Source organism: Saccostrea echinata, unplaced genomic scaffold, assembly GCF_033153115.1.
Source record: "Saccostrea echinata isolate AGI-Se365-2 ecotype Australia unplaced genomic scaffold, CSIRO_AGI_Sech_v1 ptg000073l, whole genome shotgun sequence".
NCBI classification, from domain to species: domain Eukaryota; kingdom Metazoa; phylum Mollusca; class Bivalvia; order Ostreida; family Ostreidae; genus Saccostrea; species Saccostrea echinata.
In genome coordinates this window covers 1,382,171-1,406,224 of record NW_026889822.1, presented here as the reverse complement: position 1 = coordinate 1,406,224, position 24,054 = coordinate 1,382,171, and the positions used below count along the sequence as shown (strand labels likewise).

The 24,054-nt window shown below is 34.9% G+C and overlaps 2 protein-coding genes across 11 annotated transcripts in view; one reads left to right on the top strand and one right to left on the bottom strand.

The window, feature by feature from the left end:
- Positions 1 to 13,983, top strand: part of LOC133176341 (CUGBP Elav-like family member 2) — a 54,744-nt gene extending 40,761 nt beyond the window's left edge. For 8 of the 9 annotated variants that reach the window (XM_061311472.1, XM_061311468.1, XM_061311467.1 and 5 more), the window contains 5 exons: positions 307 to 522; positions 6,412 to 6,498; positions 7,688 to 7,831; positions 8,142 to 8,283; positions 10,820 to 13,983. In XM_061311472.1, coding sequence (XP_061167456.1) covers positions 307 to 522; positions 6,412 to 6,498; positions 7,688 to 7,831; positions 8,142 to 8,269 — 575 coding nt within the window. In that variant the 3' untranslated portion in view covers positions 8,270 to 8,283; positions 10,820 to 13,983. The remainder of the gene's footprint in view (positions 1 to 306; positions 523 to 6,411; positions 6,499 to 7,687; positions 7,832 to 8,141; positions 8,284 to 10,819) is intronic. The other variant, XM_061311469.1, reaches the window with a different exon arrangement.
- Positions 13,984 to 18,813: 4,830 nt separating this feature from the next.
- Positions 18,814 to 24,030, bottom strand: LOC133176346 (snaclec echicetin subunit beta-like). 2 transcript variants are annotated; one of them, XM_061311477.1, is made up of 5 exons: positions 23,994 to 24,030; positions 22,502 to 22,599; positions 21,423 to 21,507; positions 20,788 to 21,019; positions 18,814 to 18,890 (listed from the first exon to the last, which is right to left on the bottom strand). In XM_061311477.1, exons 1-5 carry the CDS (start codon positions 24,022 to 24,024, stop codon positions 18,866 to 18,868), a joined length of 471 nt encoding a protein of 156 aa, XP_061167461.1. In that variant the 5' UTR covers positions 24,025 to 24,030; the 3' UTR covers positions 18,814 to 18,865. The 2 variants fall into 2 exon arrangements, with proteins under 2 accessions (XP_061167461.1, XP_061167460.1); XM_061311476.1 differs by lacking the exon at positions 18,814 to 18,890 and adding an exon at positions 20,590 to 20,656.
- Between the last annotated feature and the right edge of the window lie 24 nt (positions 24,031 to 24,054).

The following is a 24,054-nucleotide window of genomic DNA, read 5'->3' as shown; positions in this document are numbered from 1 at the left end:
GCTATGAATGTGCACACAATTAGACACCATTTTGTTGACATGAAATATTTCTCATTTTGTGCTATTGTATGAGGTATATGTTTTAGATCATAAGCAGACATTTGTGCAGTGCATACAAGTCTTTTTAATAATTATTGTAATCTTTACAAACATTATTTTGTGCTTAATTTTCATTATTATGGCCTGTGTTTGACTGTACGTTGTATTGGGAAGCTGCCATGATGCTAGGGTCATATTTTGCTGGGACTGTGCTGTTAATTTAGTGCCGACACGATTTTTGTGCTCACTGTGTGATGTTTGTTGTAGGATCTGTCACGGGCACATCCCCCACTAACTCTTTGAGCGGCCTGGCAAGTCTACAGACCCTTGGTAACAATAATTTTGCCTCGGTGTCCCCGGGGGTCACGTCTAATGGACTAGGGGGTTCTTCGGCCCCCGCGGGGATGGATGCCCTTAGCCAGGCCTATACTGGGATCCAGCAATACGCAGGTTTGTCCAGTTTACTCTCTCCCGCAGGAAAAGGTTGGTGGATTTTTTTATTTCAGGAGTGTGGCCGCTGTGTTGTGTTCCTCGTGCTTCGATGACAGTCTTCTGATGGAGGCAGAGTTATCTTCCCTGACCCTAAACTAAATCATGTCAGACAACTCTTTAATGTAATATTGTTATTTCATTCAGAACTTGGCTTTAAAATTTAAGCATTTGTCTGCCATGAGTTCCCGTTTTGTAGATGATGATATAAATATTCTTCAAATAAAATGGCATCATTTTGACCATATTTTTTGACTTTGTTCAATACTGGTACACTTTTTTTGTCTCCTGGCTCTGAAGATTCGGAAGAAGAGAGATAACTCTGTTTCCTGTGTTGGTGTACTGGACCCTGGAGATTTTCTCTTTGTTTTTACAGACCCACTAATGTGATGTTGGTTGCTGCTTAGACACTGTCTACTGGAGTGCTTTAAATTAATGACAAAATACTTTTAAAAAAATAATTTAAGAAAGTTATATTTATTATTTGGGTGAGAAAAAAAAATGATAATTTAGATTACAATTTTACTCTAGTCAAATTGAATTTTACTGAATGTAGATCGTCAGATAGTTGAACATTCCAGTGTTCAGTGATGTTTGGAGAGAGACCTATAGTGTTATTTATAGCCGATGTGAAAGTGTTATTTATAGCCGATGTGGTAGTGTTATTTATAGCCGATGTGAAAGTGTTATTTATAGCCAATGTGATAGTGTTATTTATAGTCGATGTGATAGTGGTGTTACATTTGTATATCTAGTGTATCAGATTATGAACTTACAGTACCAACCAGACCCAACCTGACACCTAAGCAGTCCCAGAAAGCAGTCCCCGGGACTGCTTTGGGACCGCTCTGGGACTGCTGTGGGACTGCTCTGGGACCGCTATGGGACTGCTCTGGGACTGCTGTGGGACTGCTCTGGGACTGCTATGGGACTGCTCTAGAAAGCAGACCCAGCAGTCCCAGCAGTCCCTCATGCATGAAAAAGGTTCTGAGTGACATGATAGCTCCGCCCCTTGTGTATTCTGAATTTGCAGGCTCCCTGTTGTTGTTTTGTTTACTTTCAGCAGAGAGGTGTTAAAGATAAAGAATAAAAATACCAAGGATTTCTTACAACATTTTAATAAAAAGAGATAGATATACATGTAATTACTAAATGTCTTCAAGGGCTGTAAATTTACACAATTGTAGTCTAGAATTAATTTTAAAAATGAAATTAGTTAAAAGTGAAGTCAGGAGATGATTTTTATCCCTTGAATTAAACTTTAATACAGGTGTTTGAAAAAAAGATATCTCTAAGGCCTGTTTAATTAATTAATGCTAATTAAAAGTTTTATACAGGTGTTTGAAAAAAAATATCTAGGCCTATTTAATTAATTAATGTTGTCAAGTTACGGTATGTACTCAAAGTTTGCATTAGCACTATTTAAAAAAAAAAACAAACAAACTTGTCATTACAATAAGATATTCAGAGGGACGTACTGTACTGGATTTTTTTTTAACTTGAAAAAGCTAAAACCATGCTAAAAAAGAGCATTCCATGTTATTTTTTTACCGCCCTCAAATAAAACCTAATAATTTATTAAATGACCATGAAATAAAATTATTCTACCATTCTTCAGTCATTTAAACAATTATATTTGTGAACAATTACTGGGGGATCTATTTATGAATTTGTTTTTGATTTATAAACAAGTTATTAAAAGAGTAAATTTATAAACTTTTTTTAAATTATTGGGAATTGTGACTAATTTCTTATTTGTTTTGTTTGTGTTTTCCTGGCCGATTAAGGTGGAATGCCACACCAACTTTTTATTTTATAGATCTTTGAGTCATCCTTTTTAAACAATGGTTTCAGCATGGAAAGGCCGATATTAGCTCTTAATTATTTTATATGAATTTTTTTGTATTTTTTCAAAGAAAATGATAAAAATTATTTATACCCAAATAAAATGTTTTTGAGTTAAAAGTTTGCTATAAATGAATGCATCATATGAATATCTAATAAATTATGTAAAGAAAGGCTGGTAAGACTTTTTGATTTTTTTTATAAAAAATTATTTATGAAAATAAAACACATTATTTGTGAATATTTTTTAAACCTATGGTTAAAAACACCATAAAACTAGTTATAACTGAGGACAACATGTTTGTCAATCATATTTTAAAAAGAAATTGAAACGAAATTGAGAAATATAAGAGAAATTAATTTTTTTAATATTTGAACCTAACCCGATCAAAATTAAACTGATCCCGATCAAAATTAACACAAAATGAATAAAATGCTAATTTATTGCCTCTTCATGTATTTACAATGAAGAAATCTATTTTATTGTCAAGTTCAATAATGTTTTAACACTTATTACACCTAATCAGACTAGTGTTCTTGGGAAAATGTTATTTATTTCCAATAATTGTACAATTATGGTTGGGATCGGTTTAATTTTGATCGGGATTGGCCAAAATAAAAAAAAATTAATTTCTCTAAAATTTGGCCATTTCGTTTCAATTTCTTTTATAAATATGATTAATGAACATGTTCTCCCCAGTTGTGGCTGGTTTTAAGAAGATTTTAACCACAAGTTTAAAAAACATTCACAAATTATGTGTTTTATTTTCATAAATATTTTTTTATTTAAATTTTTTTAGTATCTTTACGGCTTTTCTTTACATATTTTATTAGGTTTTCATGTGATGCATTTATTTATAGCAAATTTTTTACAACAAAGCATCTAATTTGGATGTAAATAATTTTTTTTATTTTCTTTGAAAAAATACAAAAAAATTCATATAAAATAATTGAGAGCTAATGTCGGCCTTTCATTGCTGAAACCATTGTTTAAAAAGGTTGACTCAGAGATCTATAAAATAAAAAGTTGGTGTGGCATTCCTCCTTAATAAAAAGCAATACAAATGTATAAAATGGTGTCAACACCTGAGGTTTCAATCGCCTTCGGGCATGATTAGCAGAAAGTCAATGCATGTTATTTGGGTACCAGTGTTACACATCACTGAACATGCTGGTCAACAATGGCACTAATTTCAATCTATGTACTGTAAAAAATCTTCGTTTATATCGGGATTTATTAATTTTGAACATAATCTGAGGGTTCCATTCGCGTGATTTACAGATGTACACTCAAACATTTATATAATAAAAGTATTATTGTTTTCTGTTACATAGATAATCTAACGATAATTAAATTGGCAAGTCAGTGAAAATAATCATGACTGAAATATAATACTCATAGAATTTTTCAAAAGCTCCAGTACTTAAGAAAACTGCATTCAGAGTATAGTATGGAAACCGGCCTTGCTTTATAATTATAAGGTCTATTTAAAGCTAGTTTTGATAGAAAATAAACAACTCAAGTTTAATTTTCTATAAAAAAAATAAATAAATAAATAAATAAATATGGAAACCGATATCAATCACAGTAAATTAAGAAATTGATTTTTTTTTTGGTGAAAAATTAATATGTCACAAAACTGTGTTTAAATATTCATGTTATTAGTAGGTGTGACCGTCTTCTTTGTTCAGTATTTATTATTTGTTTCTATACGCGTAGTGTGAATTTCTTAACAGTTCAAAAATGACTGTCGCATGAGAATTGATACTGCTCAGACAGAAATGGATCATCAATTTCAACTGCCTTTTATAGTTACATTGTTTATTGGTAATCTCATTTCTGAGTAAGCTCCGCCCATTAAATTAATAAACCCCGCCCACTGGGACTGCTGGGACTGCTTTCTGGGACCGCTGGGACTGCTTTCTGGGACTGCTGGGACCGCTGTGGGACTGCTCTGGGACCGCTGTGGGACTGCTCTGGGACTGCTTTAGCAGTCCCAGAGCAGTCCCAGAAAGCAGTCCCCCGGACTGCTCTGGGACTGCTTTGTGTCAGGTTGGGTCTGGTTGGTACTGTATTACATTTTCAACGTGAAATACTGTATTTTATCCATTGATTAAACATGTTAAATTTAATATTTTTACAGACATTATTTTCATTGTGAAAATAACAAATGTGTTATTTTCACAAGGATGATAAGGAACTTGCAGCAAAACTCAGTCTCCTACTCTTCGTGGAGATTATTAAAGAAATTATTCAATATAGGAAGAATAAATAAACCATTTCGATACACTTACTAAAACTTCCAAAGTGTTTTCTAATTTTGTTTACCATTTTCTACTCACAATCGCGCTGCTATGATGTCTTGCAACCTACGAACAACGCGTTGTTACAGAATGACAATTAAAAAAGGGGGGGGGGGGACAAGAAAATGTAATAAATAGAAAATTCAATGTATTGTAGTTGGATATGGAATTTATTTCACTCATGAGACAGGATATTCTGATAGTTTCACTCATGCATTGCACTTACGAAAATAACAAAAAAATATGCCCTAAGTAATAAATTCCATATCTTCTTACAAAACATTAAATATCATGTATATATATTTAATAGCTTTTGACTGGATACATCATCTTGTCTGTTTGCTTGTTCGTATTTTTTATATCTTTCCAACTTGTATTTTATCCTTGGAGATCTCTTATCATTTTAAAATTGAACAATTTTGCCTGCTTTTGGATCATAAGTGTACTTTCACTTTTACTTGGCTTAAAAACAAGGCAAAGAAAGTCATCAAACCAAAGAACTACTTTATATGAGATTTTCTGTCATCCTCAAAATTGATAAAGAATAGGTTACCTAAACTCTTAACTTTGATCCTAGTACACAAGTAACTTTACTCTGCATCAATAACAAAGAACTAGTTCATAATAAGTCAAAACAATTCAATATTTTCTTTCACCTATTATAGTTTGATTTCTCAAAACTTAATATGAATAGTGATTTCTAGGGGGTTCTAGTAGAGACATTTTTTTACGAAAAGATTAATTTTTTTCCCATTTCGAGGAAGATAACTGAAAGTTCGTAATAGATGTTTTTTTATTTCTCAGGTTTTCCATCAAAAGGTGGGGTAACCATGGTAATTGCATGCCTGATTTTTATTGTTAAGGAATTGTTTAATTTCACTAGAGTTTACTAAGTACCACCAAATCAATTGTTTAAAACTTAAAAAACTAAGTAATAAAGTAGTTTATATATAAGACTACTTTGATTTTGTTTTTCTTCCTTTAGGATATGAATAGTTCTAGCAATTATTTTCATTCATAGGACTTTATTTCTCATACAGGGAGATGTTGTTTCCCAAGGTCAGAAGGGAGGTGTTATTGCCCTTTATTAGGAGGGAGGTGTTATTGGGCCCCATTAGGACGTCGATGCTTTTGTATTCACTTGTTGTACCTATTTACATCTTGTGTTTACTGGGAATCAGAAAATTCTGCTGACCTAGTTTGTTCTCAGATTCGTTCTAAATTTATGAATTCCAGAGAAACACAAAAATTAATTAATTTAAAGAAGGAATTATAAATAAATCAACAATTTCAATTTTAGTTGGGGGATATCTAGTTTTGATGTAACTGAAAGATTCTAATAAGGATTCTTAGGATCAAACATATTTAACTTTAAACTATAATTATGATATATAAATAAAATACAATATTGGTATTAATGATAGAATTCAGCAGAATTCTTCTCGGTCCCAGTTCTGTTGTTAACTAGCCACGTGTTGATTGACACTGCATTATATGCACTCATGACCTCTGTATGACCTTTGGTTGTTATTAGTTACCAGGGGCTCCTCAGGGATTGAGGGCCCAGACAGAAAACTGTCACATGCTTTTTGTTCAGTGTTTGTGGGTGATTTGGGATTATATTGAGTTTTCTTGTCCTAATATTTATTTTTTGGATGAAATCTGATCTTTATGAATTTTTAAGTCAGGTGAAGTAATGTTGGTAATGTATGTTTAAACCCTTTTATTTTACAGCATCATTCCCAAATGCATTCAACACTCAAGCAGCTCAACAGATCCAACAGGCCCAGGCCAATTCACCAGCGGGGAAACAGACAGAGGGTAAGACAAACACAAAGAAAAAGTCATTACAGAGACACACAGACAGAGAGACACACAGACAAAGTCATTACAGAGACACAGACAGAGAGACACACAAAGTCATTACAGAGACACACAGAAATACAGAGTCGCTCAGAAACACACACAAACAAAGTCATTACAGAGACAAAGACATACAGAGACACTCAAAAACAGACAAAGTCATAACAGAGATACACAGACAAGCACAGACAAAGTCATAACAGAGACACAGAGTTATTGTACACATTTGATAAGCAGTGTAAGAATAACACAAAGATACTGCAGAAAAAACAGATTTAGTCAATACAGACACATTGACGGAGTTCCAATACACCTGTATCCAGAAATTATTGACACACAAACTTTATCAGGCACATAGAAGACAGAAATACAGAGGTTGTTACAATCAGGGATTACAGACACAAAGCTAAAAACAGGCTCCCTACAGAAAGCAAAAGAGATATGTGAAGCCTCTTGGAGGAAAGTCTGCACAAATTAAAAAATAAATGCTAACCAGCTATTGATGGTAGGGGTCTACAAAGTGAAAAGGGTTTGCCAGTCAGATATACCTGAGTGGATCATTTTTCTGGGCTTTTATACTAATGATTCTTTTCAGTATTTTAAGATTTCTGATTTTTTCTACCAGGTCCAGATGGTGCTAATCTGTTTATTTACCACCTTTCCTCGTCTATTTTTCTACCAGCCCATTTCATGAGATGTTGTTAACTTGTTTATAGGATGATGAGATTTCTTTTTTTTTAGGCCAAGATGGTGCCAATTTGTATATATTTACCACCTTCCCTCATCTATTTTTCCACACCCAGATGATGTTAACTTGTCATTTACCATCTTTTTCCAGATCCAGATGACCGTAACTTTCCCACATCTATTATTTCCAGGGCCAGATGGTGCTAACTTGTTTATTTACCACCTTACCTTGTCTATTTTTTCCAGGTCCAGATGGTGCTAACTTGTTTATTTACTACATTCCCTGATCTATTTTTCCGGGCCCAGTTCATTCTAATTTGTTTATTTACCACATTCCTTGTCTATTTTTCCAGGTCCAGATGGTGCTAACTTGTTTATTTACCACATTCCCTGGTCTATTTTTCCAGGCCCAGTTCGTTCTAATTTGTTTATTTACCACATTCCTCGTCTATTTTTCCAGGTCCAGATGGTGCTAACTTGTTTATTTACCACCTCCCCCAGGAGTTCAGTGATCAGGATCTGATGCAGACATTCTTGCCTTTTGGAACCGTAATATCAGCCAAAGTCTTTATAGATAAACAGACAAACCTCAGTAAATGTTTTGGTCAGTATTTACTCTGTCACACATGTCTCACAATGCTCATTCATCATTATACACCCTGCAATAGAGTTGTCTGTCCATCCCTCTGTCAGTAGACTGAAGGTTAAGCTTAGCTTTAAGATCATTCTCTGCCTTGTTTTGGGAAGGGGGGGGGGGGGGGGATTATCAGTCTCATATGGACAACTCTAGATTATATACTTGTCATTTTCTAAAAAATATTCACAATGTATGCAATCAAGAATTAAATACATTATTTCTGCAATTTTATGCGTCTGTCCAAGTTTGTAAGGGATTACATCATGTCTATTAATAGGGTTTGTGAGCTATGACAATGCTCTGTCGGCCCAGGCAGCCATACAAGCAATGAATGGCTTTCAGATTGGAATGAAGCGACTTAAAGTTCAGCTGAAGCGACCTAAAAGTGACAGCAAACCTTACTAGAGGGACACACTGTGGTATGTACATGTAATACAGACAGACACTCGGACAAAATTTACTGAGACTGTGGTAGGTATTTTAATGACAGTACATTTCAAATAAGAACCAGCATTTTATGTAGATCAGGTAAGTAAAAACTAACTTTTCTTTTTGTCTGTGGGTAATCACATGATCACAAAGAACAGCAGCCATTGGTCGATTCACATCCACACATCATGGTATCAGCTACAGTGTATATGCTGAATACTGGTTGACTGGTAGGTGGCACATCGAGGGGATGAAGAACAGCCATCAGACGTACTGGAGATTGTACACAAATGACCACCTTTGACTTTTCAGTGTGTGTTGTGGTTAACACTCTGTTGTGACCCCCACAGTTCCCCACCCCTCCTGCCTGACCAGTGGATACCCAGGTGTCCAGTAGTTGACCACCCTGTTTGTTGTTTTGTCTGTGAGACTGTCACTTCTCCAAACGCCAACTGTTTGTTGTTGTCAGAGTATTGACAAATATCAAAGTACCGAATGTACTGTAAGTTAGTCATTTTATGAGAAAAACAGATGCTGAATTTGTACAACAAGCAGTTGGTTTTGTCTTGTAAATGTAATCCTTACCTTGCCTCATTCCATTGTCTTTATCTTCTTTACATGTTTGTCTGTGTTGATCAACATTGTTTTTAAACATCTGTAAAACCTCATCTTTTCATATCCTTGTTATCAACCAAACCTGCTCCGAATAAATGTTATAATTTTTTAATTTAAGGTTCCATTTGTTGATGCTTAAAATTGATTCCTTAATATATTCCAGACTTTAAAAATATATTTATCTTCATTCATGGGAGTGGTGAATTTAAGTCATGAAATTAATCAACAGATTCCTAAATTATATATGTTAAAAGCCATTGATTCAAGAGTATTAGAGATGTAGCCATTGAAACAATAAAATGTTTGTCACTGAATTTTACTTGGGATTTATTTTCATGGATGGGTAGGGAGTATCATCTCATTATTAAAGCTTCTAATACCAACTTTGGACTTTCAAGCAGCATATTTTATTGCCAGAATTTCCAGGCAATAATGAAATGGTGCACTTATGATTGACCAATCAGATCATCTTAAAGTAACATTTATTCTGAACCCAATTTTGGTAAAGTATAAATATAGATTAACAGGATGTTGTATTTCCTATGTATCAAAAAAAAAGGAAGTCCAAGCTTGATTTGTAGAAGCCCTGTTCATTCATTGTCTGGTTGTTATTTCTCTACACCACCAGAAAGTGTGGCTCTACACCACCAGAAAGTGTGGCACCCGATTTACTGTTCTATTACTAACACTGATTGAATGGAAACATAGTTACTGGCCAATAATTGTTGTTTTGTTGCTTACTTGGAGTGCTGGAATGAGTGACACAAAATTCCCAGGTGTCCAGTACCTGAAGATTCTCTTTTATAATTACATTGTAACACATTGTAAGGAAACTGTGCCCTAATCTTTGTATACTGTACACGTATTTGATGTTTTAGTAGATGTTTTAGTAGTGGTAGTTGTTTAAAGCTGTGTATAGAAAGCACGATCTGTTGTCCACAGACTCAAACAATGAAATCTTTTTATTCAGTTTAAATGATAACTGTAGAAGACATTTATCAAACTCCAAGGTACATGACAAAAACAGGATCTCTAATTTTTTTCTCTCTGCTTATTCCCTATGATTTGTAGAATTAAAGTTGTATCTTACACCATCTAGGTTTCATTAGAATCCACTTCTTTTTGAGAAACGGACAGGTGCTTGTCACCACTGTTAGGTGCTTGTCACCACTGACAGGTGCTTGTCACCACTGTTTACTAAGCTTTAGAAGCATTAAAAATTATGAATTATCTGAGACATTAAAGACACTTCCCAACATGGATGTACTCCAACTTCAAATTTCCAGCATAAAAAGATTAAGTATGCCTGAGAATTATAAATCATTGCTCTTGGCTTGCATTTCTCTTGTAGGATAAAGTTGATTTAGCAACACACACTATAATTCCGAGTTGTATGAACTATTTCAAGGTTTTGATAACTACCTTTAAAACCGCTTAAAAACTTCCTAATTATGAGTCAGAATTTGCTTAAGGGTACATGTATAATTGTTTATCCATAAAAGAATGTACCTTCCTATTTAAATACATGCATACTTTGTGTGTCCTTCAAATTTCTGCACATTCGGTGGGGGAGATGTCTGTGTTTAATTGCATTCCTTCATTGGTGTTTTCATTGAAATATTTTCTCTCTTGGTGTCTAGTGAAGTAGGCACTTTTTTCATCATTTAAATTGCACCTGCAGGGATATTCTTACTCATATTTTTAGAACACTTGCTAGAAAATAAAACTATTTTATTAAACTGACAAATTTCATTTTAAACTTCTGTCAAAACTTTTGAAAATTACTGACTTTTTACCATTCAAAGTTAACTGCATTTTGATGATAGGGAGAGGGAAATCCCTGATACTTTGTCTGTGTGTGACACTCTCTGGTGGTGACCTTGTTTAATTCCTTTGCTTTCTTCTACGTAGATTTTGACGTCTGACTGTCTCCACGTGGCGTTCTCTTCATGTTACCTTTTTGTCGCTCGTTGTGTGCCCGGAGCTTTGTGTCGGCAGGAGTTACTTCCCTTGGCCTCAACCACAGGGACTGTTCATTATTTTGTATATTTCCTGGTGTGGCCTGTTAGAAACAGGAAGCTATAATTTTTTTTTAATCTCTTTTTTTTTTTAATTTTGTTTTTGTTGACTCAAATAGTAATGTGCTTCATTTTAATCAGGATTGTATACCAAAGATACATTTATTTTTTGTATGTAATCAAAAAGAAAAGCTGATAATTTTGTTTCCATGACAATATTGTACATAGTCGGGCTGGGTATGTGGTGCCAGCTTTTAGTGCTATATTTAGGTAAGTTGTTAGTGTGTATTGCCGCGCATTGTAAATGCTAGGACAAGATATGCCTCAATTATCAGCTGATGTATGCCCTCCGCTAGTCAAATCATGATACTCCATGCTACCACTACTACAAACCAACCTACTTACCCCTCCCCCTTCTATTCCCCAAAACAAAGTGCTCTGAGGATGTCAGAAAGCATGGTAAAAAAAAACAAACAAACAAACAAACATTTTAGGTAATATTTATGCTCCCTGGCTCATCATGGGTTGATTTGCAAAGTTAAAAAAAATATTGAAAATAAAACATTGTAGTCATCAAACATTGAAAATATCTGGTACTCTTAGGAAATATGCACATTTTTAATTTTTTCCTTTTCTTTCTTTCTTTTTTTTTTTGGGGGGGGGGAGAGAAGAGAGGGTGCTGAAATTGATCTTCTCAAAAATATTGATGAAATTTGTCCACATGGTTGGTTTGAAGTACAGAGTAAGCAAAAAAAAAAAAAACAATTATGTATTATTTTTTGTTGCCTCTCTCTAAATTTCATTTTTATTAGAAGCAGTTTTGTCTTGTTGCAGCTCAATAAGTACATAATAGAATTTTTGAATCAAGATCAACTTGGCACAGTGTAGTATTTACTCATATGAATATATTTATGTTTCAAGGTCATTCCTAGAAAAATGTCCCCAGCTCAATAAATATGATTAAGCTATATAAAATAATACCCAGAATTCTTACTAAAGCTGTTAATTAATCAATTTTCAATTTGGAAGCCAACAGCACCCTTTGTTTTAGGAGAGTAATTTTTCTGGGAGTGACCTGTATGAGCCTCGGTTACATAACCTTTGTGCACTTAGGTTAGTAACCTTATATTTCTCTGGTCTTGTGACCTATTTGTACTAGGGTATTAGCTCCTTGAGGAGCGTTTATAGACCCCCTCTCAGGGCTTAGTCAAGTGTACAGTTTAGACTAGCGTCCCTGTGGTTGGGATATTTTATATGTATGTAGCTTATTACATGTACGAGAAACAGATTTTTATGGTGAGGTTTTTTAAATACAGAAAGACAGCTATATATTTTTTTTTCTTTGTGGTCAGTGTTTTTGCAGTGTTTTCAGTTTTGTTTTCAAACAATGTTATTGTTATGGTTTTGTTTGTGAAGGTTTCAAAAATCAAAAGATTGTTTAGGAACTTGTTATTTTTACTATATATTATCTTGTTTGTTTTTAATGGTTCACAATGAGATGTTTTTACTGTATTGAGCACTAGCAGCATTAGGGAGCACCTGTTGGTCCCCCTTGCAACATTAGGGGGCACTGGTTGGTCCCCCTAGTTTTTGTTTGGGTTGTATTGTTTCATTGTCTGTACTCAGAACTCACATTTTTAACTGAGTGAAATTCTTTGTTTGATGTTAACCCTAACTTACAGGCAGTGCTGTTACAAACAAAATTCATGTATAGATTTATTTTTATTTTCGTACAAAATAGACATCAACAAAATCGCCTATTAAGAGTCAGATGCTTACTGTATGCTGTCAGTTCTCAGCAATAATTCATGTTTAGTATGTGCCTTACTGCAAATGTGGAACAGATTTGTCTAAGGTGTCAAGTATATATATAGAGTTATATATTTTTGGTTTATCTTGTTAAAGAAATACGCTCTAGATGTTACCATGGTAATATGGAAATCATCTTTTATCATTTAAATGAGGTAAATAAAGCTATTAGGAAACCAGTTTATTTGGGAACCAGTCAGAATATGATGACCCTGGAACAGGGTTCAAGGTTCAGGGGTCACTAGATCGTGTTCTCTGTATTAACCCTCCTAATGTCTGTTAACCTCGCTAAAACTCAGGAATTCATGTTAAGTGTTACAACTCCTTTGTATACCTGTTCACATTAAGCTAGTCAGAAATATTAAACTTTCATTAAATAACAGAAAAAAAAAATCAAAAATCACATAGAGAGTTATTTAGATATTATATTCATCAGAAATCACCCTAGGACATTAAATAATGTGGTATTAAGTTTTACATCTAAATAATGTGGTATTAAGATATACATTGTTTAAAACACGGTGAATATTGATTTTATTTTTATTGCTCAAAATTTGTTCTTTGTGGGTTTAATTTTTATGTCTGTTTTTTTTTTTCTTTTATTTTTATGGCGTTTTCAAACTACGAAGGATGTTATACATATCAAAAGATTTTAACATGCCTTGTTAAGATATTATTTAAAGAGGTTACTCATTTTACTAATATTGCTCACATCAAAAAGAAAAAAAAAACCAAATTAGATTGCCAAAGAGTATTCATTAGGGTTTGTTTATTAGCTACCCCATGACATTTGCATGCTGGCTGTAGGAATAAAATAGGATCTCATTTGACTAGTGTGGCCATAAAGTTACCAGAATCATTAACTGAGAGTCGGAGAAGAGACTATTATTGGATATACTCAACTCTGTTCTCCTAGTCAAAATATAATGAAAAATCAGTATTACCATGAAAAAAAAAACTGTCAAAATTTTGCATCTCATAGAGACACAATAACACTAAAAAACTATTAATTCATGAATAGAAAAATTTCCCTATTCAGTTTGTTACCAAATCATAGAAAAAAATGTCCATATGGATTTTATAAAACATAGTTTCAAGATTTTTTTTTTTCAGTTCACTGCAAGAAAATTGTACTCATTGTCTGTCATGTGACCAGAAGATCAGTCATGTGACTGTCACATGATCTTGTGTTAGTGTTGTGATTTGGCTGTGTACATTATGATATGCCAATAAACAGTTAAATAATGATCAGTTGTTGTCATTGACAATAAGTTAATGTAGCCTCATAGGAATGGTACATAGATTCCTACAGCAGTTAAATAATGAACACTCCGTTGTTGTCATTGACAATAAGTTAATGTAGCCTCAAAGGAATGGTACATAGATTCCTACAACAGTTATATAATGATCACTCAGTTGTTGTCATTGACAGTAAGTTAATATAGCCTCAAAAGAATGATATATAGATTCCTACAACAGTTAGATAATGATCCCTCAGTTGTCATTGACAATAAGTTAATGTAGCGTAAAAGGAATGGTATATAGATTCCTACAGCAGAAGAAAATTTACTCTGTCCATACTTTGGTGTACCAGTTAGATATTATGGCATAATCTTAAGTTGTCCACAAAAAAAAAACGGGGGTGATAGATTAATTTCTAATATTTTTTAAGGGGTGGGGACTGGTAAAAAAAATATGTCTATAAATCTTGTGGGATGATAATTCTTAATGAAAAATGTAGATATAAGGAACAGTGATCGATCTCAAAAACATACAATACAAACCTGTGAAGAGGGCATAAAACACGGACCCCTGGAAATTCCAGAGGTGAGATAACCAGTCACACCCGCCTTGAGCTCCATGTATTGATCAGGTAGACGGAATATTCCGTAGTCACATTTAGTATGAAATCAAAGGCCTTACAATTAGTATGAAATATGTCGGTATGATCCAGTGATAGGTTATAAATTTGCTTACAAGGTCATTATATCGACCATAGAATTTACCAATTGCTGACTTTAAACGAGGTTGTTGAAATCCCCTTAACATCAAATTATCTGGCAGTAGCCTATCTCTGTTTAAAAGTTTATCATACTCGGAGCATGCTCTTGAGTATCGAATAAGTTGGGAAATGTAAACACTATATGCAGGCGTTAGCGGAATATTACTACATAAATGGGGGAAAGTCAACGATGGGAAATCTAAAGTCATCTCGTTTGTCAGTTAGTTAGCCTTTATCGACTATAGTCAGTAAAACATCCAAATATGAAACAGATGTGGCAGACTCTGTGGTGTCTTTTATTTCGAGTTCATCGGGATATATCGAATCGACACATGATCGGAAGTATCTATAATAATTATGAAGAAGTTTTTGAATACTGTTTCATACAGGGATATAAAAACAGGTCGGCTAAGAAAGGAGGACAATTAGTGCCCATCGAAATTCCAACAGTTTGTTGGAAGACCTGGTGTCCAAAGACTACATAAATGTTGTCAATGAGGAACTCCAACATGCATCCTTTTAATATCAACTTCAGAGTACTTGTGTATACAATCAGACTTAGAACTTGGTTGTGGAACACAGTGCAAGGTGCCCAGCCACTTCTACATTTAACCCAGGAAGAAAGAACCTCAGTTTGTGTCACCACTGTAAGAAAATAGAACACGGGACAAGTAACCCAGTAAATCAGCAATATTCATTGTAAATAATATTAATTCCCAGTGTTAATCATAGACTCAAGTAGAGCCAGAGGAAAATTTTATTCATACTTGTCTAAATTAAGACCCTTTTCCCTTTGAAAACGAACCCTTAGGTTACACGTTACAGTAATAAATAAAAAAAAACGACCAATGAAAGAGAAAAGTAGGTAAATTGAACTCTGAAAACAAATGGGACCATTCAGGTACATGTATTTAACGTATAAAATCTCCGTACATTTTTTTTTAAACGCCTAGTGTCACTTCATTCTAAATACGCAGGCAATGTTTCGATAGAAAAATTCAATAAAATGTTAATTATCATGAGGCCATATTTCAAAATTTGTTTTGGTTGCCCTGGCTAAAAATGGCCCCGACTCAAAAACTTTTTTTAATTTCCCGGAAGGTTTTTTTTTTATGCATTCCAGAAAATAGATTTTGGAAATTCAGCATTGATTTTGAAATTTTCTTTGAAAAAAAACCTTGCCTATACCGATCGACCGACTCAATTTTTTCATCCCAAGTCGGGAGAGGGCAAGCAAACATTATTTTAAAGTTGGCCTGAAGAGATCAAATTATCTTTTCCTTAAATACTTGCAATTAACTTGAGTGAAATGTGAAAAAGTTTCTATAGTTTAATGATCTGGATATCGTCATATTTACATAAAAGTCCATTTGCCACTTTGAATCGGAACATAATATGCGCAGATCTGAAGGGTGTCGGATGGGTTTGGAATTCTTCCCCCTCCCTTTTTAGATCACCTGAGTCACTCAGGTGACCTATTGCTATCCGTTCTCGTCCGTCGGCGTGCGTCGTGTGTTAACATTTGAACATTTTTAGCTTCTTCTCTGAAACCGCTTAACCAATTTCAACCAAATTTGGCATATAGCATCTATGGGTGAAGGGGAACAAAAATTCTGAATTTCATGGTCCCTGCCCCCCTGGGGCCTGAGGGGTGGGGCTAAAACCACCAAAAATAATGCAATCTTTAAAAATCTTCTTTACTCCAGGACATCAAGCAGTCAAACTGTTGGCATCATTGTAACAAGCAATGAGCCCTCTACCAAAATTGTGAAATTCATGGCCCCAGGGTCAGGGGTTCTGGCCCCAGGGTGGGGCTATATAGATCATATAGTGAAAGTGCATTATTTCTTTGAAAATCTTCTTCTCTGCTCCTGGGTATTAAATAAAGTAACTTAGTACATAGTTATGAAGAGCAAGAGTGCCTCTTCCAAAATTGTGAAATTCATGACCCAAGGGTCAGGGGTTCTGGTGTTAGGGCGGGGCTCTATTGATTATATAGTGAAAATGCATTAATTCTTTGAAAATCTTCTTCTGTGCTCCTGGGTATTAAATAAAGTAACTAAGTACATAGTTATGATGAGCAAGAAGTCCTCTTCAGAAATTGTGAAATTCATGGCCCCTGGGTCAGGGGTTCTGGCCCCAGGGTGGGGCTATATAGATCATATAGTGAAAGTGCATTATTTCTTTGAAAATCTTCTTCTGTGCTCCTGGGTATTAAATAAAGTAACTAAGTACATAGTTATGAAGAGCAAGAGTGCCTCTTCCAAAATTGTGAAATTCATGGCCCCAGGGTCAGGGGTTCTGGTGTTAGGGCGGGGCTCTATTGATTATATAGTGAAAATGTATTAATTCTTTGAAAATCTTCTTCTGTGCTCCTGGGTATTAAAAAAAGTAACTAAGTACATAGTTATGATGAGCAAGAGTGCCTGTTCCAAAATTGTGAAATTCATGGCCCCAGGGTCAGGGGTTCTGGCCCCAGGGTGGGGCTATATACATCATATAGTGAAAGTGCATTAATTCTTTGAAGATCTTCTTCTCTGCTCCTGGGTATTAAATAAAGTAACTAAGTACATAGTTATGATGACCAAGAGAGCCTCTTCCAAATTTGTGAAATTCATGGCCCCAGGGTCAGGGGTTCTGGTGTTAGGGCGGGGCTCTATAGATTATATAGTGAAAAAGCATAATTTCTTTGAAAATCTTCTTCTCTGCTCCTGGGTATTGAATAAAGTAACTAAGTACATAGTTATGATGACCAAGAGAGCCTCTTCCAAAATTGTGAAATTCATGGCCCCAGGGTCAGGGGTTCTGGTGTTAGGGCGGGGCTCTATAGATTATATAGTGAAAAAGCATAAATTCTTTGAAAATCTTCTTCTCTGCTCCTGGGTATTAAATAAAGTAACTAAGTACATAGTTATGATGAGCAAAAGTGCCTTTTCAAAAATTTTGAATTTCATGGCCCGAGGGTCAGGGGTTCTGGTGTTAGGGCGGGGCTCTATTGATTATATAGTGAAAATGCATTGATTCTTTGAAAATCTTCTCTGCTACTGGAGATTATTTAAACAAACTAAGTGCATGATTATGATAGGCAAGGATGCTTCTTCCAAAATTTTTAAATATGTGGCTTCAGTTTTTGGGGCTCTTGAGGAAGGGGGGGGGGGGGGCTCTATTGATTATATAGTGAAAAAGCATTAATTCTATTAATTAATCATTAATTAATCCTGTCTGCTCCTTAGCATTGAGCTGATAAATAAATTTCTTAGCTATGATGAAAATGGGAGCTTCGAACAGAATTTTTAAATCTTGTGGTCCTAGGGTCAGGGGTTCTGGCATAACGAGGGGGGGGGGGGGGGGGGGGGGGCTTTTGATAATATAGTGGAAAAGTGTTAATTCTTCGAAGTCCATAGTTATGATGATGAGGGTAACTCTTCCAAATCTGTAAATTTCTTGACCCTTGGTCTTGGGTTCTGGTGTTAGGGTAAGGCTTTGTTGAATCTGTAGTGAAAATGCATTGTACCTGTGAAATTCTTCTCTGCTTCTTGGCATATCGGAAGAAAACTGAGTAAAAGTTTAAATGATATAAGTAAGCGTATTTCTACCAGATTTTTGAACATCTGGACCATTTGTCTAAGCATTCTAGTCCTGGGCAGGCCTCTATTAATTTGTATTCTACTGAGAGAAGTTATTCCCCTTTTCCGTTCACTTTTGATAATTAATCACTGTAAATAATGTATTTGAAAGGTAAATAGAATAAAATAATTATGCAAGAATGTTTATCATATAATTCAAAAAGTATTTTCTTAGTTTTAATAATCAGGTAGACCTGTAAGTAATAGATAAATAAAAATGAGACAAAAATAACTTATCTTATTAAAAGTTCTTCCAAGACCATAAGAGAGGTCAATGCTAGAGGTTTTCCTGGATCTGCCCGTGTATCATATACAGTTTGAAAACTGAAACAGAGCTTTACATAATGATGTATAAATATCTCTGGGGATAATCACGAGGCTTTTAAATGAAAAGGAATACAATTACAAGTGACGTAACAGACGTATGTTTATTGATTATGTATACACAGTATATCATTATATTTGTACACCACATTGACAATAGTTTTTCGGATTATTCAAGCTATCCTACGACGACGGAGGAACCACTGAAACAAAAATATTTCCATTAAACAACAGATCTAAATATTGCAGGCCCAACCAAACAGAAATTGTATGATAATCCCTACCCCCCTTTCCCCCAAAAAAGAACTGTTTGTGGCTATTCTTTCTATATAATGTTTAGCGTACATTGGCAAAATGATCACCCCTGTTTTTACGGGCTTGTAATGACGATCAAATAAAATGTATAACCCCCCCCCCCCCCGGGACATAAAATCTTAAAACCGATTTATAAAATATAAAAGATGAAGATAAACAGCCATCAAACTCATAAATCCAGTAAATAATACTAATCCTGAAGGGCAAAAAAGGACGAAATCCTGGAAACACAAAAAGTGGGATCGGGAGCCTTAGAAGAGTAAGCGCTCCCTGTTGTCTGGTCACATCTGTTGTAAGTCCTCTATATTGATCAGGGATCGGGAGCTTAGGAGGAGTAAACGCCCCCTGTTGTCTGGTCACATCTGCTGTAAGCCATCTGTATTGATCAGGGATCGGGAGCCTAGGAGGAGTAAGCGCTCCCTGTTGTCTGATCACATCTGCTGTAAGTCCTCTGTATTGATCAGGGATCGGGAGCCTAGGAGGAGTAAACGCCCCCTGTTGTCTGGTCACATCTGCTGTAAGCCATCTGTATTGAACAGGGATCGGGAGCCTAGGAAGAGTAAGCGCTCCCCGTCGACTGGTCACATCTGCTGTAAGTCCCCTGTATTGATCAGGGATCGGGAGTCTAGGAGGAGTAAGCGCCCCCTGTCGACTGGTCACATCTGCTGTAAGTCCTCTATATTGATCAGGGATCGGGAGCCTAGGAGAGTAAGCGCTCCCTGTCGACTGGTCACATCTGCTGTAAGCTGTCTGTATTGATCAGGGATCGGGAGCCTAGGAGGAGTAAGCGCTCCCTGTCGACTGGTCACATCTGCTGTAAGCTGTCTGTATTGATCAGGGATCGGGAGCCTAGGAGGAGTAAGCGCTCCCTGTCGACTGGTCACACCTGACCGGTGATCCCTCTGTATTGATCAGGTAAACAGAGTAATCCGTAATCAAAATTAGTGTAAAACAATGGCCCAACAATTGGTATGAAACACATCAATCATAATACGACCCAACAATAAGTTGTATGCATGCTGACTTTAAATGAGATTCTTGAAAACCTTGTAACATCAACTTATTTATCATCAGCCTGCATATTTCTGCATAAATAGAAGTTGACAACGGAGAAGCTGTTACTTAATAATTAAATATATATAAAAATTGTGGATATGAACTGAAACCATATATTGTAAAGATATCTATAAGAAAATGCATGAATGATAAAATTTAAGCAGGGGTAATTGCCCTTTCTATTTTTTTCCCCCCAATTTATAGGAAATATTAATTTTTTTAAGTATTTTTCATGAATTTAAACCCTTTACTGTGAAATATAAAGATAACCATCAGTATAACTATTACATTTCTACAAAATATATTTTTTATCATGCAACCTATGACATCACATGAAGGCGGCAATACCTTAATGATTTAGCCACTTGATATCAAAATGAATGTGTAAAAATTGAAACTGAGCTCAAAATAAGTAAATCAAAATGATGAATAAAGAATTAAATATCTGAATGTTATCATGAGTCTGCTATTAAGATGAATACAATAATAAATGACCATATACATATGTTTATTGATTATATCATCATATTAATTTGTACATCGCTTTGACACTTGTTATTGGGATTATTCTGGTTATCCTACAATGCCGGGGGAGACACTGAAACAAAAATATTTCCAGTAATAATTAAATCCTGATTATAAAATGTCTTTATCATTTTTGGCCCTGGACAGACAAATGTTATAACAAATTTGTGAAGAAGAAAGAGGGAATGTACTAAGTATTGATACCTGGTAACAACGTTGAGTCTCTCGCAGATGTAATAGTTCTCCTCGTGGCAGCTGTCGGCGTACCACTGAAAGTGATGGTCGGAGTCCATGCTCAGACAATTTTTTTCTTTATCGTTACTGGAGACGCGGCCGGAGAAGGAGGAAATGACGTCATGTCCGTTGGAAGCCCAGATCCAGTGTCCTTCGCGCACTGCGTCCGTTCCGTCGACCCAGATCTTCTCACCCCGTATGTCTGATAGCAGTGAAAAAGAAAGATCGCAAGTATGTAGGGATGGATAAATAACGAAGGTATCTTAATAATTCAGAAAAGATCTGTACAACTATATCACACGTATCAAAACGTCGGGATATACATGTAGTGTAATTTCTTGGAAGTAAAGTGCCATCACTTTAGAGCCGTGGCAGATAGCAAAATTGACAAGATTTAAAAAAAATAACCAGAATTGAATTGCTATGATAAGTTATCCCCCATCCCCATACTAACTGATGGGTTAAGCCATAAGGTCTGACAATATTTTTTGTTAAAGTACTATAGCTTTGTCTACACAGAGGTAAAAAGTTACATGTAAGTATATAAGTACTCCACACACTAGCTATATTATGCGTGTTTAAGTATATTCAGTACTTTGATTTACCTCCATGAAGCTGGAAAGCAATGGCGCTGATATCTGCTCTATTTTCGAAAGTCGCCAGAGTTCCTTGCAGTGCTTCACACATTTCCTAGAAAAAGAGGAATCGGTGCTATAGAGGTCAAACGGAAACATTTTGGACGTCAACTTGTTGAGTCAAAAATTCAGTTCAGAAGCAATTAATATATATAATTGTATCACATGTAAAGGGAATGAGAAAAGTGGCAAAAACAAATTAATGTAGTGAAAAGATTATTGAACAATTATATAGTTATTTCAGCGAAATTTTACATTTCAGCGCTTATAAAGCGCTTTATGAGTTTATTCAATTATGCATGATCATCGCCAAAATATTTAACATAAATTTGTAAATGGGAAAAAGACTGCCCTAATCTGGGAAGTCCGTTGCTATTTATTTCATAACCAATAGATTCGGTTAATTTAAATAAACTAAGTTAAGTACGTGTATAACATAAATATTGATTATTTTTTATGTTAATAAAGTATGTTGCCACTTTGGGTATTGTAATTTTTTTTTCGAGAAATATTTTTTTGCAGCGCTAAAAAATAAGGAACGTAAAATTTCGGTGACTTAGGTTTATCTACATTTTTCCATGTTTTCAAATTCATGACAGAGGAAAAGCTATAGGAATTTTAGCATTAATTAGTTGAAAATTTTTATTACAGCAATATAATATTAATAAAATGTTTCTTGCGTTAAAAATATATACATATGTATATATACGCTTTCCGTTTAGTTCATTTTCTCTGGACCCTTGTTCCACTCTAAATTTAAAATTTCCCTATGTGTATCCCCCCCCCAGTTTTTTTTTTTAAATATGATTTTTAATGAGCAATTTTCAGACATTATAAAAATAAATAAGTCTAGATCCAACATAACCTCTCAATAAACAAGTTTAGATGATTGAATTGTATTGTACACCAGCAGTACTAGATACAAATTAAAAGCATCATTACATAGCTAAGTTGCATGTCCACATAATTAATTTTCTTGTTAGGGTACAGAAACTATACCACCTTACTTAAGAGGTATTTAAATTCACTGAATGATGATAAGGACCTACTGCTGCCTCCGGCCATGAGAGTTTGCCGTGGCTAATCATATAACAGTGACTGTCGATGCTGGACCAATCTGCCGGACAGGCACCGTGCACTGCTGAAGCTGTAGATAAAATCCTAATAATCAACAAATTATGTATATAAAACACGATATTAAGGACATATGCAACGTACCTTACCTACTGATAATTTTTCAGGATATTCTTAATTTAGGATTATAGTGTCATCAGATGTTCATAGACCAAAAAATTCAGCATGTATTAATTTCCAGGGATTTTAAAAAGATAAATATTGATGAAAATTCTTGTATAATTCAGAGAAAAATATACAAAAATTACTAAACACATATTCTAGATGTTTTGTTTATCCAAACTTGTTTTTGAAAAAATGTAGCACACAGTTTCTTCAAGTATTGGAACTCTTCAACTCCAGGGAAAAAGACAATAAAGTTCAAACTATATTGCGTATGTCCGTAAGGGACCTGCAAAAATGACATGACAGCAGAGAGATACAGAGAGTACTGTATATATATATATAGAGAGAGAGAGAGAGAGAGAGAGAGAGAGAGAGCACATTTTACAACAACTCTTAAACTAACATAACTACCTTAAGTGAAGAAATACTTACTTCACTTAGGGCAGTTATGTTAGTTTAAGAGTTGTTGTAAATGTGCTTTATAAATAAATATTAATTTCATTACAACGTGTATTGGTAACGATCCTCTAATAAAACTAATGTCCAAATAACTATATCTCACTTCCATTCTCAATGACCGTGTAGTGTAGGACAGCGCCGCGAGAATTCCATCGGCATCGAAAGCAAGTTTTTTTGACTTGCCTAGATAGCCGTGCGGTCTATAGCGCTCTTTCTGTACTGCTAGGAGACAGATTCCGTAGGTCGAGAGTTCAACCCCGGGCTGGTATCCTTATAAAAAAGTGAATTTCTTCGTGCTTTATATATATATATATATATATATATATATATATATATATATATATATATATATATATATATATATATATATATATATATATATATATCGCTTGCCTTGCATAGCAATACGAGAACTTAATATCAGCCCGAGGGCCGACAGCATGTTTCATCTGGTTTATTATCCAATATAATATCTATTCTAATCGCACTTCTTGTATTTTCAAAACAAAGAAACAATTTAATTAAAACAAAAACAAACACACAGTCATGACAAAGATGTATAGGTTCACTTGGGTTCGACGGAGTAGATCAAGACGAGGGCGAGGCAGTGGAATTGCAGGGGGCGAACAAGCTAGGGCGAAAACGCCAGGGCAAGAATACAATGGTGACAACTAATGCAACGGATCTCCCTAACTCTCGCCCTGTATTCCCGTTTTCTTTCTTTGTTGCTCCTTCGCCCCAAGAACAAAGAAACTCTAGTTTCCAATCTGTGCCGCACGCAACACTGTGTTTAAATCATATATGTGTATTCAACATAAATCAAGAATAATGTTTACAACTCACCTAAAAGACAAACCAAGGCCACACGAAACATGGTCGACATGTATACGATAACTTATGAAAA